The following is an 18,516-nucleotide window of genomic DNA, read 5'->3' on the forward strand; positions in this document are numbered from 1 at the left end:
GGTTGGATGAAAAAAAATGGAATGGAAAAATACTATAGAAAAACTAAATGGAAAGCAATTGCCCAAGAACAAAAAATAGGCCATATCATGATTTGGGTTAGCTATTCGGACGAATACCTAAGCCCAATATTTCTGACAAAGGTCAAAAATTGCGCGGCTAATTACGTCACGGTATACGAAACGTTAGTGCCTCCATATTCAAAGGAGATACTACCTCTAGGGTGAAAATTTATGTGAAGGTGGAACATTGGAAGCCAAGGAAGAGGATGAAAGTCCCTGAAAACTACAAGCAAAGAAGAATTGAAAATCCTCGCATTCCACTCAAAAAAGTTTCTACGCTAAGTAATAGTTAAGTCAAAGCACCGAAGCAACGAACGACTAATCAAAGAGAATAGCCGTGCAGCAAGATATTGAAATTATCAAATTTTTGTAAGAGCTCAAATAGAAATAACAAGAGCTTTGTTCTGATAACTTCGAGTTTATTTATTAAAAATAGTCTCCTCTGACTTCGATACACTGTTTTGCGTGATCTAAAAGCTTTTCGAAAGAGTGTTTCAGTTCATTGACCGGAATGTCCTTCAGAATGTCGGTACAAGCGCTTTGGATGACCTCTACGGACGCAAAACGTTTTCCCTACATGGCCATATGCAATCTTTCGAAAAGATAAAATTCACAGGGAGCCATATCAGGGGCGAATACGGTGAGTGATTGATGGTTAAAATGCGATTTCTAGTCAAAGAATCAGGCACAATAGTGGATCGATGAGGTGGTGCATTATCATGCAATAAGCGCAAGCTTCCTCCTTTGCGGTATTCACGGCGAATTCGACGAATGCGGTGCAAAACACTTTAAAACGCGAAGATAGAAAATTGCATTGACGGTTTGGGCCCTTGGCATGAACTCCTTGTGGACAATTCGCTTGGAAACGTAAAAACAAATGAGCATCAACTTGATCTTTAATTTTTCCAAACGCGAGTTTTTGGGTGGTGGCTCCTCTGGGGCCTTCCATACAGCACTTTGAAACTGACTTTCAGGTTCATGTTGGAAACGCCAAGTTTCATCATCATCAGTTACAATGTTGTAAAGGAAGTTCTCGTCTTTTCTCGCCTCTTTATTGAGGTCTTTCGAATGTTGACCTTTCGTAAGCCCAAATGATCAAATAAAATGCGATAAATCGATGTTTTGGAGATATTCAATTCCGATTCCATGAATTTCACCGATGATGTCGGTTCATTTTTGATAAATTTACGAACAATTTCGATGGAGTTTTTGGTGATTACTGATTTTGGGCGGCCCGTATGCTCATTGTCATAACCATCTCTGAAAGAAACGTGTAAACCACTCACGAACTCTGGTACGAGATAGACAATTATCGTCATAAACTTTTTTCATCAATTCAAATGTATCGGTAAACGTTTTACCGATTTTAGAACAAAATTTGATATTAGTTCTTTGTTCGAAACTCATTTTTGTATCAATGACACAAACATACTGACACTTTAGATGCAATAACTTCGCTTCAACCGAAGTTCAGCCAAGCTTTCACTAGAAGCAGCTAGGGATGTAACTTCCAACGCCCTAACTAATTAAAAAGATGGCGCCATCAAAAACATTTTTATGACGCCAGTCTTGTTTATTTTAAACTTCACTTTGTATATAAAATTTCATACAATTTAGTCCCGAAGCTTCATTTTTAAAATAGCACCATTTTTCAAAAACTTTTTTCAGGCACATTTTAAAATAGTACCAAGTTTTATTATATCTTCCAAAAATAGGATATGAATTAGAGTTATTTAAAAAACTTAATGAAATTGAAGTTGATGAAACATGCAAAATAGTACTAAACACTGGACGAAAGGCCCTTATTCCATTATTTTTCCCAACACTGTACGCACTTCACTCCTTATGCTTACAACACCTTATCATTCCATCAAGAACCAAACTGTGCTTTGACTGAGTTCTGCTCAGACCATTAAATGTTCTGTCTCTTAGCTACTGTCCCACTTCCGCAAATACACACACACATACACGTACATACACACATGCATTCCTATGCACCTGCAGTAGTTTAATTTGTGCGCTTCCATAAAAATACATAGAGATGTACACACACATATATACACGCATACATACACATATATAATTGTGTAAATATTTACCACATTCCCTTAACAAATTACTTACATTATGTAACCACAAGAGCTTCCGCCATTGAGGATTCGATTGTACGTGGCACTCAAAATATACATCGTCACCTTCTTTAATGTCGTCGGGAGTTAGAGTGGAACCCAGTCGTAGTGTTACCAGAGGTGGATCTATGTGAGAAATATTATATGGACGTATATATTTAGAAATTGAAACGACAATAAATATAAATACAACTACTAAAAATGATGAATATCGATAATTCGGCACAACTATAATTAGAGCCGGGAAATAACTCTATCTACTCTTACAAATAATATATTGGGTTGGGGAATACGCTCGTAGCGTTTTTATATTCTCTTTTAATTTACAACAATTTGTTAGCTGTTTGACGACGGGTAAGTATTCATTCGATAGAACTCTACAAAACTATGTCGATTGTATTTTTGAGTTAATTAGTTTTTTATTAGTTTTGAGGCTTAGAAATGGAATATCCAGTAGACAAGAATAAACATTTTCGACACCTTCTTTTCTTTGCTTTTCATTGAGGTCAAAAAGCTAACGAAGCAGCCCGGGGCAATTGCGAGGTGTGTGGAGGAGAAGCTGTCATAGGCGACTCCACAACATGGAAATGGTTTGCAAAGTTCAAATATGGCAACTTTGACGTCGTGACAGGTCCCGCAGCAGAAGACCTTCTGAATTCGATGAAGAACGTTTCAAATCACTTTTGAAGGGTAACGGTCGCAAAACCAGTCACGAATTGGCGGAAAAAATAAGCTACGATCATAAAACGATTCTCTATCACCTTCATTCAATGGGATCTAAGGAAATATTGGGAGCCTGGGTACCACACGAGATTAACGAAAAAACAAAGAATGGCGCCCCATACACATACGGAGAATGCTGCTGAAATAACAGTCCATGGCCGGTTATAAATCCGATTCGTTACGGTTACGTAAAACCGACTGCCGTGTTAGGATACACGCGGATATAAACGCGCTTTCCGAATCGTGATGGAAGATGAGAAGTGGGGCCTATACATAAATATAAAGCAAGGAAGTAGTGGGTGGGTCCAGATAATACGCCAAAGCCGAGAGTCAATCCGGAACTTCATCCAAAGAAGATTATGATATCTGTTTGATGGGACTGGGATGCTAGTGCATTCCCTTTCGAATACTGCGAAATGCTCGAAAAGAAAGCCACGGTCAACGGGCAGCTCTACATTGCCCAGCTACACCGCGTGAATGAGGCTATTCGACTGAAAAGAGCCGATCGTTATGGTCAAACCATACTCCTTCACGACAACGCCAGGCCCCGTGTTGCACAAGTCGCCCTCCACTTGCTTCAGCATGCGCCGTATTCTCCGGACCTTGCACCGACTGATTACCATCTTTTCCGCTCCCTGTCAAACCGTATGAAGGGCGTTACCTTCGATAACAAAGAGTTCCTTAAAAACTGGCACTACAACTTCTTTGAGATCAAACCAGTCGATTTTTGGCGGAACGGCATCAGCAAATTGGTCGAGAGGTGGAAAGAGGTTATAAATAGCAACGGCGAACATAGGTATAATTGATTTACTTATTGATGTAATTATTGTTTTTTGCTTAAATACCTATAATAACCAACCTAACAATATACAGTTTGTCAAGGAAGTGTTTTGACATCTATTAATTTAGCGAAATTTATGAAGAAATGCATTTTTGATGGTTTTCTTTCAATTTAGTTTGCAACTATTAATAATTCATAAGTAGAAAAATACAGCTGTTATGTTTAAGAGTAACACAACAGTGAAAAACAAAAACAATACACACTTCAAAAACAGCTGTCAAGAAAGTCTTTGTACATTGGCAGATAATAGCTTTGAGTTATATGTTTTAAAAACTCAAATATGAATCAATACTTTGCATGGCTTTAACGAGCATCCAGAACTCCTTGCAGTCTGCTTCTCACAAAATGAATAAATTATTGATAGTCATAGGGGTATCTCGTGCCATTCCTCGCAAATAACGTCTTAGAGCTCAGCTTCACATTTTAATTGTTTTTTTGCAACTTTTTTTCTTAAATATACCTAACGCAGAGGAGGCCTTCTTCTTGCTCATGATTCAATGATTAAAGGTTTGCTCACTTGTGACATTAGAATTTTTACACTCTCTTACAAAAGTTCGCATTTAAGAAGGGCGTAGAAAGTGGAAAAATTAAATACCTTTTTGGTAAAAATGGTAGCAAAAAAGTTTTCTTTTTACTTAAATTATAACTGGTACAAACAGAAATTGCCAAGAATGATATAAAAAAAATGTTATGAAGTAAAACCCAAATTGATATTGTTGAGAATTAATTTTTAAATTGAAAACTGATCACGAAGTTGGGAAATTTTACCAATATGAAGCTATTATATTACCTAATGCTATGCCCACGTAAGTTTGGAGTTGTGACCCTCAAGTTGCGATTATTCTTTCCTAACTACTTGACAAACTACCACGGGCATGAAACACCAAATGATAGAAAATGTGTTTGTAATAGCAGAGGCTCCTCTACAGGCAATGGCACACCTCCGAGTGTATTTCTGCCATGAAAAAACTCCTCATAAAAAGCCATCTGCCATCAGGAGGCTATGATTAGTTACATATTGCTAAATGAGCTCTTGTTGGTAACTTATGTATCTTTAAAGTAGCGTAGTACTTCCCCTACCTGTATTTGAAAGGCATTGGACTCAAATTGTCAAAACGTCCATCTTTCACGTTCATTGCCCTAAAAAGATGCTTTGTGATATCCTGATTTAAGCTGTATGTCAGTATGTTTTCCATATCGTCTTGGTTATTCACATACCGAGCAAGTGCTTATACACCCTTTTGAAAACGAAATGTTTTTCCTACAAATTTTACATTTCTTCCACTTTTACTAAACATTTCTAGAGTTAACAACCCAGAGCCTTGCTAAGGGAGCCGATTTGTCAAGAGGGAATGAGAAAGCTGCTTACTGAGCAAACCTTTTATTATTGAATCATGCTTCTTGCTCTGCTACCACCAGCTGGTACCGTATCGAATTCTTTCAGAGACGGAGCATTTGCATCCAATACTTTACTGCAATTAAAAGGAAGCCCCATTCTGACCATATTGACCTTATGTGTTGGATCGTTGCACTGGTAGAATTTAAACTAAGGTTTGATGTCAATTTATCGAATCACTTTGAAAAATATTCAGATATTGTCGCGCATCCATTTTATCCACTATAACCAACAAATCACCCATTCCCTTGCTGGATATGCATCCCCACACCAGGACTGCAACTTTCCCAAAGTTCACTGTCGGTATTCCAGTGTTTTGAATGGCTGCCTTCACACTCTGCAGGGTCCATCGTTGTTTGATTTTAGTCTCATCGCAGAATATCACATAGTCCGAGTAGGAGCTTGCCTGAGCTAGGTACGTTCTAGCGAAAGACAAACGCTTTCCAATATTTTGTGCACAGAGCAAAGGCTTCTTTCGAGCAATTCATGAAGTATTATAATCGAGCTTTTGCAAAAATTGATGTACTGTTTCATGAGAAACTTCGACCCAACACTTATCTCAAATCTCACTATCAAAATTTCTCAAAGAAATCTGTGGGTTTACGGCTACTTTTCCCAATGAAATACGTTCAGTGAGGTCAGTTATTTCCCGTAATCTTCCACTTGCAGATTTTGGCTGTACCCTACTCTCATTTTTTACACGATTTATTATGTCATAAATAATTTATCATTTCTGATATCTATTGCATACTTTTAACTATTGAATAATTATAATAGACCGACAAAATCACTTCAAACGATGTCCGTTTTTGAGAGATTTCTGCGTTGCTCACAAAATAATTTACGTATGATTTGATATTATACATTTTGATTAACAAATCACTTTTACGATCACTTCATGTGTAATTGATGACTAAGGCGTGTGTAACCCTGGTCAAAAAAATGTTTAATGGTGTCGCCAATATCAGCCGGCTCTCAGCGAATCTGATAGAATCATCGGTTGAGCTAACATAGCAGGAGTTGTGTTAGTGATATATGTTGTTGTGATATATGAAAAAAATTAACACCATGTCACTTCGTTGCCATCTCAATAACGAGAGATTTAACGAGTGTGTGAATATGGGCTTGGACGAGTGTGTGAATATATTTGAAATATCGTGCAAATTTCGGCTGGCGAATATTCCCGTGACGTAGCAGCCGAAGTTCCCCTCTCAATTTTGGTTTTAATCATACTTATTGGCCAAACCTAGTAGGTAACAGCATATGAAATCATTTTAGCCAACGATGTCGAAAATATATATTTAAACCACTTTCATGACAGCTGAAAGAAGCATTTGTTTTGTTTTTGTATTTTTGTTTTAGCTTGTTTTGGTTCAAACAGTTTAGTCTTATGAAGTACTGGTAACTATGTAAATTAATAAAAAGTTTGAAAAGCTCTCTAAATTCAATAAGAAGCGATGATTTCAGTTAGAGAAGTGCAGATGACTTGAATATTTTAGTATGTCAAAACATTTTCTTGACAAACTGTATGTACCTAGCCCCGAAAAAAATATTTTATTTATGCATAAGCTACAAAATACATATTTTTATTTTCCAACTTTAGCTTAAGCTTTAAGAGGTTTTCTATAGTCCCCGTAAAAGAACCAGAAGTAACAAATTTCCATACTTGGAATTGGATTCATACAACAACATAAAGACGTATTCCATGTAGGAGTGGCTAACTCTAATTCATGTTTTAGGGTGAAAAAATCCAATAAGATTTGCATACTTGGCTTAAATAGAATCTCGTGTATAGATATTCTGAGTGTCATTCTAAGCCATTTTACATACCACTCCATACTAAATAGCACATCTTACTTCTGCTCTTCTTATATTTTTAAGAGTGGCATTCTATTGGTTACCCACACGTACTAGTGCTGTGCTATAATCTCGGTTTCTTAGCTCAATTTGATACTTGATTTCCAAGTAGCCAAGCAACATTTATTATACTTCACCTGATAGTGACCCCAATTTAAGGAAATGGCTGGTGGGAAAAATACTTTATTCAAACGAGAAGGTGAGTGTAGAAACGAATGGCTATTTTTCAGAGTTGCATAAGTCCTATTATTCGGAAGAGATCAACAACCTAGAACAGTTTTGGACGAAGTGTATAAGTCTAAAAGGAGACTATGGCGAAAAATAGAAAAAGTTGACCCCAAACAATTAAATAATAACATAAATAATTAGAGTGTAGACTTTTGTTATTTCCTTGGCTGAGCTCCTCCTCCTATTTGCGGTGTGCGTCTTGATGTTGTTCGACAAATGGAGGGACCTACAGTTTTATGCCGCCTCCAAAACGCAGATGGTTTTTTTATGAAAAACTTTTTCATGTCAGAAATATACTCGGAAGTTTGCCATTGCCTGCCGAGGGGCAACCGTTATTAGAAAAAAACTGTTTGTTGCTGTTGTTGTAGCCGTAATACAAGCCCTGTCAGTGTAGTGTATATCACAGGTCGTCTTCGCGTAGTTTGTCTAAAGGTAGGCCCAGTAAATATGCTGTTTTGACAGGTTGAGTTCAGAGGGAGAGGGGTGTTCTATGGATGGTGTCGTGAGGGGTGCCTTCACATGCAGGACATATGTTTGGTATGTCGGGGACAATTCTGGATAAGTAGGAGTTTAACCTGCTACAACATCCAGAACATAATTGTGTCTGTGCTATGCGGGTCTCACGGGGAAGCTGGAACTCTTTATCTGCTGTAGATGGTGGCTGGACTCCCATTACGGCATTCGGTGGTCGTGCCTGGGAAGCGGCTCTGGCTCGAACAGGTGAAACCTGCGGTAGCAACCGAACAGGAACTGCTTGCTGAGCAGTTTATTGTGCTCCATTACAGGGAGCAACTGTGTCTCGTTGAAAAGTTGTTGAAGAGGACACCAGGAGGCAAGCCGTTGCTGTCCGAATAGCAGTGTTTTGACAAGTCTGAAGCTTGATCCATTGCGTGTCACTAGTTTAAGGTGACCAGACAGACGCATCATAGTTTAGAACCGGCCGGCCAATTTCCTTAAATGTCAATAGCAACAATTCTTTGTCTTTGCCCAAATACTGCCGGCCAGCGATTTGGGACTTTGTGTTGCGATTTTGGACTTTAGTAGTAATTGCGGTTGTGTGCGCAGAGAAGGAAAGCAAACTGTCGAAGGTTACACCCAAAATTTTGGGATTGTTAACAGTCAGAATTGGTGTGTCATCGACTTTTACCTTGAGTTGTAGTTTGACCTCCTTTGTCCAGGTGGTAAAGAGGGTCGCCATGGACTTTGTGGGGGAAAAACTTTTTCTACCGTTTCGCTATTCCAAGCACGGAGATTCGAATCTATGCGCTTCCAAATGATAGTCTCACAACCCATTCCAGCACGGCATTCCCAGGTTTACCGCAAATAATGCAGCAGTTTTAACTCTTGCACGGACTTTTCGAACGACACTCGTTAATAAACTCATAAGCCATCTGCGGTATACTTGCAAGAATGTACCAAAATTTCATTGCAAATGGATGAGCAGTATACATTGAAGTGGGTACCGGATAGACAAATAGGCAAGCAAACATTGATTTTTTATATATTTCGATTAGTAATTATTTTACTTACATACGACATTCAACTTCCACATTGTCTCCAAGTAAAGTCCATTGACGTTGGGATTCTCAGCACGACAAGTTATGGATTTGCCATCATCGTCTGTGGTGGGCACAAAACTCAGTTCGGAGCGTGTTACATTCTTCGAGATATCATCCTGAAAAAGGTGCAAAAATGTGAATGTAAATCGAGTGCTTCGAAGGAAAATTTGCGTGTGTTCGTTTTGCATATATGTGTGTGTGTGTGCGTGTTCAAACAACTGGGTTAGACATGTTATTTAACGCCATTTGATTTATATGTTTCAACACTTAGGCAGCAAATTTATGTCCAACAATGGTGAAAGTAAGATACACGCCCACTGGATTTGTAAGAGCCGTCAGCAACATATTTATTGCTCGCCACACACACACACACACACATATGTACTTACATCATTTACATACAACAAAACAAGTCGATGAAAATGTATGCACTACCCACTCGAAACATACTTATGCCTATGTAAATGTGTACAATGCATACATACATATTTACATACTACGTGCGGTTATGTGCCACCGTTTTACCAACTATTGCGCAATACATTTTGTAGTGAAATTTTCATTTCCGCTTTTAAATTGCTTATTGCAAATTACATAGCAAGTGCGCTAATATTATCACACAAGTAACAAGCAATACATTTACGCGAATCCACTTATTTGAGTCGTCCCACACACGTCCAAAACACAGTAAACAAAAACACATACATACGCACGTGGATGCAAAGTGTAGGGCACCATCAAAGGCGGGAGTTCACTGAAAACATGGCCGCATAAACAACGAAAACTGCACATTGCATGCCATTAATGGCACAGCGAAAGCAAAATTGATAAATAAGGTAAAGAAGACCACGCTACAGTATTGAAATTGCTGTCATACACGTACAATGGCATTGCGGACGAGCGTAACAAAGCGAATGCTTGCATGACATGAAGCGCATGACCCCAAAATAAACTTGAATTCAACTTTTGTATCAGTCTAACCAAAAATTATGCTCTGGCAAAATATTTAAAAATATACGTGAAAAATGTACAACAAAAGAACAACTTCAAAAATTTAAGCTTTAAATGACAGGTTAACTCGACAACTGCTATGTGAACCTAAGACCACATAATGACGCCAACCAGCTGTTCATGCGTGAATCGAAAAGAGTCTGGGAAGCTTCTCACTCTAACGATGCGAATTCATGCAGCGAAATTTTGAATAATTTCTAGTGCCCTAGACTGAAGATGTTGGCGTGTGCCGATGATATCGATATCATCGCCCTTAACAACGGCGCTGTTAGTTCTGCCTTCTCCAAACTGGATAAAGAGGCAAAGCGAATGGGTTTGGTGGTGAACGAGGGCCAAACGAAGTACCTCCTGTCTTCAAACAAACAGTCGGCGCACTCGCATATCGACACCCACGTCACTGTTGACAGTTATAATTTTGAGGTTGCAAGAGACTTATTTTATCTGGGAATCAGCATTAACATCGATAATTATGTCAGTCTTGGAATCCAACGGAAAATCTCTTTAGCCAGTAACTGCTACTTTGGACTAAGTAGGCAATTGAGTAATGAAGTCGAGAGCGACGAACAAAAATCACACTTTATTAGTGTCTTATCAGGCCTGACCTGTTATGCGGCGCAGAGGTTTGGATGATGACCACATTTGATGAAGCGACGCCTGGAATGTTTGAGAGAAAGATTCGGCGTAAGATTTTTGGAGCTTTGCGCGTTGCCAACGGTGAATATCGCAGACGATGGAACGATGAGCTGTCTGAGCTTTACGACGACATAGACATAGCGCAGCGAATAAAGATCCAGCGGCTATGTTGGCTGGGCCATGTCGTCCGAATGGATACAAACGTTCCGCCTTTGAAAGTATTCGATGCGGTACCAGCTGATGGCAGCAGAGGAAGGTCTCCTCTGCGTTGGAAAGATCAGGTGGAGAAGGGCTTGGCTTCACTTGGTGTGTCCAATTGGCACCAATTAGCACGACAAAGAAACGACTGGCGTGCCTTGTTAAACTCGTCCAAAGTCGCGTAAGCGGTTATCGCGCCAATTAAGAAGAAGAAGAAGACTGAAGATGATGGGGTGAAGCGAAAATTCTTCTCAACTAAACTGAACTGGCATCCAAGCAGCTCCAAAGGTCTTAAAAACTGCGCGCACATTTGCAAAATAATCCAGAAATATAAGTTGATGTTGAACTACGCTTCAAGGTGAAACGAGGTCGGACGTACATGGCAGAAATACACTCGGAGGCTTGCCATTGCCTGCCGAGGGGCGACCATTATTAGAGAAAAACAAGGCATTTAATTACATTGGAATAAATCCAGATGGATGTAGAGCTGGGATTGACCTCGCAAGGACAAACGAACAACGAGCTGTGATTCAGCAGCCTCAAAAAGAGCCAATGAATATTCTGTGTTTGGCATTGAAATGATCTTCAATTTGGCCACGTGCTGACAAACTAATAACGAATTCGGACTTAGTAACCCCGTCATCCTGTCTAGAGGATGACGACACTGCAGACCTTTTTCTCTGTAGCTCTCCGGCGTTTTCCAGAATCAAACTTAGGATATTGGGTTGCGACATACTGAGCATGGATAAAGTTCATACTCTTCCGGATCTCTTCAGATTCATCAATGAATCCAAGAGAAGAGTGACCTCAAACTAATCTTTCCCACTTACCACCCACATTTTATCTTTTCTATCTCTCTATTCTTTCTACTGAAATCTATCCGGGTAAAGTACAATGGTATCCTGACTGAGTGATTGGACTTGTCCAACCCCCCCACAAATCTAATGTAATCTAATCTAACCCCAAAAACGCATGTATCACTTTTTGAAAATTTTCCGTTTAATATTCCAGGTTTTGTCCTTAAAAAAAAGTTCTTAAATTTTTAGGTTGTTAGGGGAAGATTTTACTTCTAAAGGGGGCTGTAAATTTGTCTACTTGCCGGAATGTATTACTATAATATAATAAAAAATGTCAAACCGAATTTGTATACATATAATTTTTATTTCTGAAGTTTTTCCGAATTTTTGATGGAAATATACCAATTCAAGGGTGTGTTTTGATATAATAAAAAAATTGAGCCTTTTAAATGAAAAATTATTGAAATCGGTCAAAAATTACCTTCTTCAGGAATTATGAACAAAATTTGTTGAAAAATCCCTATTGTGCAACAATGACGAGCTGCGGTTTTTTGGAGAGTTCACCAATTGGACCGCTCTCAATTTTATAGCCAAGCATAGTAGGAATAATCGGATACTTTACGGATTTCTTTCGAGTCTCGTTTACTATCCAGAGCTCAAAAGATGAAAATGTATAAAGCGCTAGTGAGGCCCATACTAATATATAGCAGCGAGGCATGGATACTTAAGGACACCGCCCAAATATTGAGATTCGAACGAAAGGCTCTACGAAAAATATATGGCACCTTGCGACTGGATGAGGGAACATATCGAGTCAGCTATAATGACGAGCTCGTTGAATTGATACATCATGAAAATGCGATACGTTCATTAAAAGTCAAAGAATAAGATCATCATCATCATACGAAGCATTACAACCTGGGGTGAGCCTTTGTTTCCTCCACAATTTTCTCTATGTATCTCGGTCCATAGTCATACAGCGGGAGTTTGGTCGCTCCTATGCTTTTTAGATCGTCCTCAATGTCGTCTATCTATCTTTTCAGCGGTCGCCCCTTCTCTTTTCACCATACATAAATGTGGGCATCCAAAGCTTTGCGAGGTATTTTTTCGTCTGGCACTTTGCAAACGTGTCCTAGCCATTGGATGCGCTGCGAGTTAACAGACCGGACGTTTTCACCTCGTAAGAATTTTTCAAGCTCGTTATTATATCTGCTGCGATAGAAACCATTTTCTTCTCGTGCTGGACCCAGTATTCTTCTTTCCAATATTTTTAATTGTGTTCACGTTTCATATCCATATATTGCCACTGAGTTAAACTTACAAGCAAAACCAATTGTTTTGGTATTCCTTGCATGCGCAGCACGTATTCAATTTTGCCTATTTCAATACTTTCGAAAGAAATCTAGAATGCCCTCTTTGTTTATACTCACGAAACTTGTGTCAAACTACAAAGCTTTGATCAATAATCCACCTTCCACTTTTGAAACTTCGTTGGTACTCACCTAATATTTGTTTAACGTACCTATTCAATCCCTGATATAGAACGTTCGTGAAGATACGCTGTACTTAAAAACAAAATTCCGTGATCATTTTTGTCTCCTTTCTATAGATGGCTATAATCTCAGATTAAAGTATAAAATGGTTAGGGCATTTGCACAGAATGTCCAAAAACAAAGCTGCCAGTGAAGAGTTCCATAGACTACCGATTGGACGTAGAGGGCGAGGGAGGCCGAGTAAACGCTGGATTGATGAGGTCAAAGCTAACCTGCAGAAATAGCGATTCACAAACTGAAAAAACGTAGTAGAGGAGAGATCGAAGTGGAGATCTATAGTTGCAGAAACAATGGTCTACACAAGACAGTAATGCTAATGATGAAGAGAGTCATTAAAATGGCAAACCTCATGAGAGCCATTGCTGCAGTACTGACATCTGCAAAACAACCAGGTGTTTCCTGAAAAGGTTAGTAATGGTAAAATTTCTTGTCAGATAGTGAAGAATGAGCTAACAGAACTAATTGGGCTGATTACGGGTAGCACTCCATGGCGTACATATACTCGTATAACCATCATAGGTCCTACCAAAGGTCTGAGTGTGTCATTGCGACAGCCACCCCACCTACCTATCTATCTACCACCATAGGTATGTATTAGTGACGATCCAATCTGCAGGGAGAGTGGTGAGATCAGCCCAACAATTGCATACTAAATCTGAGACTTCGTTTGGCTGACTATCGGATCATTTTTCAGATGGGGCTAGTAGGAATAAGAGAGCCCGTTACTGAACGCCCTGGCGCCATTTACTCTAACAACCAACTAGCAGTTGTTGTTTTGGGTTCCTGGACACAGAGACTTTCCTGTAAACCACATTGCGGATAAGCTGGCTAGAATTGGAACTGATCTTAAATCGGGCAATTCTGCCCAATTGTGAACATTTCCTTACCCTCAAGTAAGATCTGTGTAAGGTCGATCGACATCGCACAAACCTACAGTACCTACACATACCACGGAGGCCGCTTGTGAGATAACTAAACAGGTATTGTTGCAAAAGTAGTGATCACAAAATTAGGTCTTTTATCAATCTAGATTGGCCTTCTATCAATGTAGCGGTTTGTTTCATCATCGACTACTACCTACTGGGAACACGTAGGAAACGTATGAAGCTTTATTCTATTGACTTTTGCCAGTGCTGCAGATAAGAGGAGGTAGTGGAGCATATTAAACAGTTTTTTTGTCATAGTCCCGCTCTTGCAAGAATTCGAAATCCTTGCTCTTCAGGTGTCTGGCAGACTTCGGATCGGCAGCCACGGTATTTTACCGTTTATTCGAGAGACGAAGTAGTTTCACCACCACATTGGAAATTATAGAGGATATTGAGACCAAATTAGTGGTATCAGAAAGGGTCTCCAGGCTTAAAGCACCACCTAAGCAACTACCGTAACCTACTACTGTTGTTTTCCCCATCCGTGTAGAGAAAACTAACCGTTTTGGTATTGCAAGCAATGACACCTTGCACCCAAAGACACCTTTGCACTGCCAAAAAGCTGTCAGTGCTTTGGATGTCTGTGTTTCAACATGTGACTTCCAAAGACGTTTATATCGTGGATTTCTCCAAGATGTTTGATTTCTTTGGATAGCTGGATTGTGACTCCTTTAGAGACTTAGAGCCCATCAAGCTTCCTACTTCTGGTAAAGAGAACAATACCATTTTTGGTGGGGTTTGCCGATAACCCATTAGCACAGCACCAAGTGTAAATCATATCCAGAGTTTTCTGCACTTTTCTACAGATGTTCATAAGCGAAGAGGCAACGTGTGTAGACTCCAGCATAATTTAAGGTGGTGAGTAGAGGATCGATCATAATGCATCGGAGCAATGGATTCAGCACACCATCTTGGGGGCAGCCTCTATTAACCCCGGATGACACCAGCAGATCCCCATTCGCCCGCACCGTGACGACTCTTTGTGCTATCATTGAACGAATCCAATTCACCAGCACCAGGTCTACGCCATGTCAACTGGCAGAGCTACCTACACATACTGTCAAAAGTGGCATTGTCAAAAGCCCCCTCTATATCCAAAAAGATGCCCACTGGGTAATTCCTCCTATCGATGGCCTGCTTTACCCTAGCAACAAGGTTTTGCAGCGCCGACTCGCAGGATTTTCCGCTTTGATAGGCATGCTGAAATGGAAGGAGTGGGTGAACCTTCAGCGACTTCTGACGCATATGCACCTCCACTAGCCGTTCGAGACTTTTCAGCATGAAAGAGGTCATGTTACTGGGTTTAAAGCTTTTGGGGCTGGTGTAGTCATCTCTCCCAACCTTAGAGATGAAGCCGACCCTCACTATCCTCCATGAGCGTGGTTTATAAGCCAGTGCCAGACATGCAGTGAGGATTTTCGTCAGGGCTGCAGTCACGGACTCTATGCCTTCTTTCAGCATGGCAGGATAAATGCCATCTGGTCCGGGGGACTTGTAACCGCCAAAAGATGCGATGGCAAATCGAATGGCGGCTTCATTCACCGGAGATCTGGCAAGTTGAGTGTCTCACTTTGCTTCTCCGTGAAGGAGCCATCAGATTTCCTAAGTAACCTCAGCTTTGCGGTTGGATCCCTTTCCAGGATCCCAACCAATTTCACTGTCTCACTTAGAGCTTCAATTCCGCCGCAGAATTCCTTAAAAGAAGAACTTTTCGACTCCCGAATTAACTTCTTGCAGTTCGTCTGACAGAAACAGTTTCTTGAAATTTTTTCACCAACCTTTCAATTGTTGGCTAATTCGAAAGAGTATTTTTATGAATTTCGCGATATGGTGTTCCTAAAGATCGACCATTTGCATAATAAATTTCAATAATTTTAACGCATTGTTGAATAATGAAAAATAGTCTTCAGTCTACTTAACAAATGTCTAAGATGATATATCAAAAAGGGACTTTCCAGGAATTATCCACAACGGACATCTAGGCGTCACTTGTGAAAGACCCTTTATTTGGGGACTTTATACGATTAAGTCAATAAAAATATCTTGCTCAATATTAAAACCTATTTTTATTATGAAACCATGAATTTTTTTATGGAAAACAATATTTCCTGACGGCAGTAGTCTTTCAAAAGAACCCAAAGACAAGCCATTTGTTTAAGTTTCCATAGTTTTATTGGAAGATCCGAATTATTGGTAACGAATATACAAATATTTCCCAAAATATATTCATTGTAATTTGCATTTGACTCATACGCATGCAGTTCGTGAATTCCATACGTACTCCTCTAACCGAATATTTAATAAATAGATATTATATGTATAATCCTCTAAATTGCTTAGCTTTGTAATAGGACTATGAATAAGTTCCTTGCGGTTTTACAACAGATGGCGTAACTTGATTATTATTCCATCGATCCACATTTCCAAACATTCATTGGAGAGCTACTGTCGTAAGGCACAAACGTCAGTATAAGTTTTTTATTTGAAGCGTAAACAACAATATTTTTACCACACTTGAAAATGTCGAATTTCGTGCCAAATAATGTGTTTTTGCGGGGAATTCTTCTTCATTATTTTAATATGAAGAAAAAAGCAGCCGAAAGTCATCGTATCTTGGTGGAAGTTTATGGTGAGCATGCTCTAGCTGAGCGAACGTGCCAGAAGTGGTTTGCACGCTTTAAAAGTGGTGATTTTGGCTTGGAAGACGAAGAACGCGAGGGTGCGCCGCCAAAGTTCATGGATACCGAATTGGAGGAATTGCTCGATCAAGATCCGGCTCAAACGCAAGAAGAGGTTGCAAAAACTTTGGAAGTTGATCAATCAACCATTTGCAAACGTTTAAAAGCCATGGGAATGATCCGAAAGGTAGGCCATTGGGTGCCGTATGAATTGAAGCCAAGAGACGTTGAACGCCGTTTTATGGCATGCGAACAACTGCTTCAACGGCACAAAAGAAAGGGTTTTTTGCATCGAATTGTGACTGGCGATGAAAAGTGGGTCCATTACGACAATCCAAAACGTCGGGCAACGTATGGATACCCTGGCCATGCTTCAACATCGACGTCGGCGCAGAATATTCATGGCCTGAAGGTTATGCTGTGTATCTGGTGGGACCAGCTGGGTGTTGTGTATTATGAGCTACTGAAACCGAATGAAACGATTACGGGGGATGTCTACCGACGACAATTGATGCGTTTGAGCCGAGCACTGCGAGAAAAACGGCCGCAATACGCCGATAGACACGACAAAGTTATTTTGCAACATGACAATGCTCGGCCACATGTTGCACAAGTGGTCAAAACATACTTAGAAACGCTCAAATGGGATGTCCTACCCCACCCGCCGTATAGTCCAGACCTTGCGCCATCCGATTACTATCTCTTCCGATCGATGCAACATGGCCTGGCTGACCAGCACTTCCGTAATTACGATGAAGTCAAAAAATGGATCGATTCGTGGATTGCGGCAAAACCGACCGAATTTTTCACAAAGGGAATCCGTGAATTGCCAGAAAGATGAGAAAAAGTAGTAGCAAGCGATGGACAATACTTTGAATATTAAATTTGTAACCATTTTACGTCAATAAAGTTTCAAATTTCGAAAAAAAACCGCACGAACTTAACCATAGTCCTATTAGGTAAACAAAAAACTAAACCCATTTCATTATTTATGATATTACAATCAATATACCCATTAGTGCTCGCAGTATTTGTATAACCTACATAAAAGTAAAACGCTTAGTTCTTGCGCACACTGTACATACTCGTTTAACGCACGACACACCAACACAAACACCATTTGCACTGTCAGGCCAACATTATACGCATACACCACCTACCTTTGTGCGCCTCAACTGCCGCTTTCCCTTGTACCAGGTGATGATGGCATTCGGACGTGAACCGGTTGATTCGCATATGACTTCGTAGCGGCGGTCGGCCACCATTGAATTGGGTGGCTCAATTATTTTCACCGTCAGCGGTTTCACTATAAAAACAAATACGAAAAAAGTCAACAAACAAAGACATCACTGCAACAACAAGCAGAAAAAGTGCTAAAATAGTCCAAAAAGTTAGACGACGGGCGAAACTATGCGGCGTAGCGTAGCGCTGCAATAGCAGCAAAAAACCTAAATGCAATAACAACAGCAAACGCTAAATAAACAAGCAGAGGAGCAGATGTGTCCAAAGGGGGCAGCAGGCGGTAGTGGCGAGGCCTTAAAACCTTTCAAATGCAGCAACGTTGAGCCACAATCCACATACGCACACACATACCATTACGCAAACAAGCATGTGAGTACCTTTGCCTAATTAGAACATCAAAATACGTTAGCATACTTTTAGGTGTAGGACGTGTTTGGGTAGGCGTCCTGCCTTGTGTACTTATACAATATGTGCCAGAATGTGTGTGAACTTTTGTTTTTTTTTTTGTTTTATTTGCCCAACACACATGTGCCGCGAGGCCACTCACACCCCTTCCTGCTCGCCCCATTCGATAAACTCCTTTTTTGAGTGCTTGTTTTTTTTTTGTTTTGCGCTCTCAACATACGCGCTGCCCTGTGGGGAACGTACATATGTGTTCCGGCAGACGACGAGCTATTTTAGTTTA

At 40.0% G+C, this 18,516-nt stretch overlaps 1 protein-coding gene across 1 annotated transcript in view; it reads right to left on the minus strand.

The window, feature by feature from the left end:
- Positions 1-18,516, minus strand: part of LOC129249172 (neural cell adhesion molecule 1) — a 203,246-nt gene that overhangs the window by 63,918 nt on the left and 120,812 nt on the right. Inside the window, exons 7-9 of the mRNA XM_054888838.1 lie at positions 17,750-17,895; positions 8,765-8,909; positions 2,185-2,315 (exon numbers count right to left, since the gene is read on the minus strand). Of these exons, the coding sequence (XP_054744813.1) occupies positions 2,185-2,315; positions 8,765-8,909; positions 17,750-17,895 (422 nt within the window). The remainder of the gene's footprint in view (positions 1-2,184; positions 2,316-8,764; positions 8,910-17,749; positions 17,896-18,516) is intronic.

The sequence above is a fragment of the Anastrepha obliqua genome, chromosome 5 (genome assembly GCF_027943255.1).
Source record: "Anastrepha obliqua isolate idAnaObli1 chromosome 5, idAnaObli1_1.0, whole genome shotgun sequence".
In the NCBI taxonomy this organism is placed as follows: domain Eukaryota; kingdom Metazoa; phylum Arthropoda; class Insecta; order Diptera; family Tephritidae; genus Anastrepha; species Anastrepha obliqua.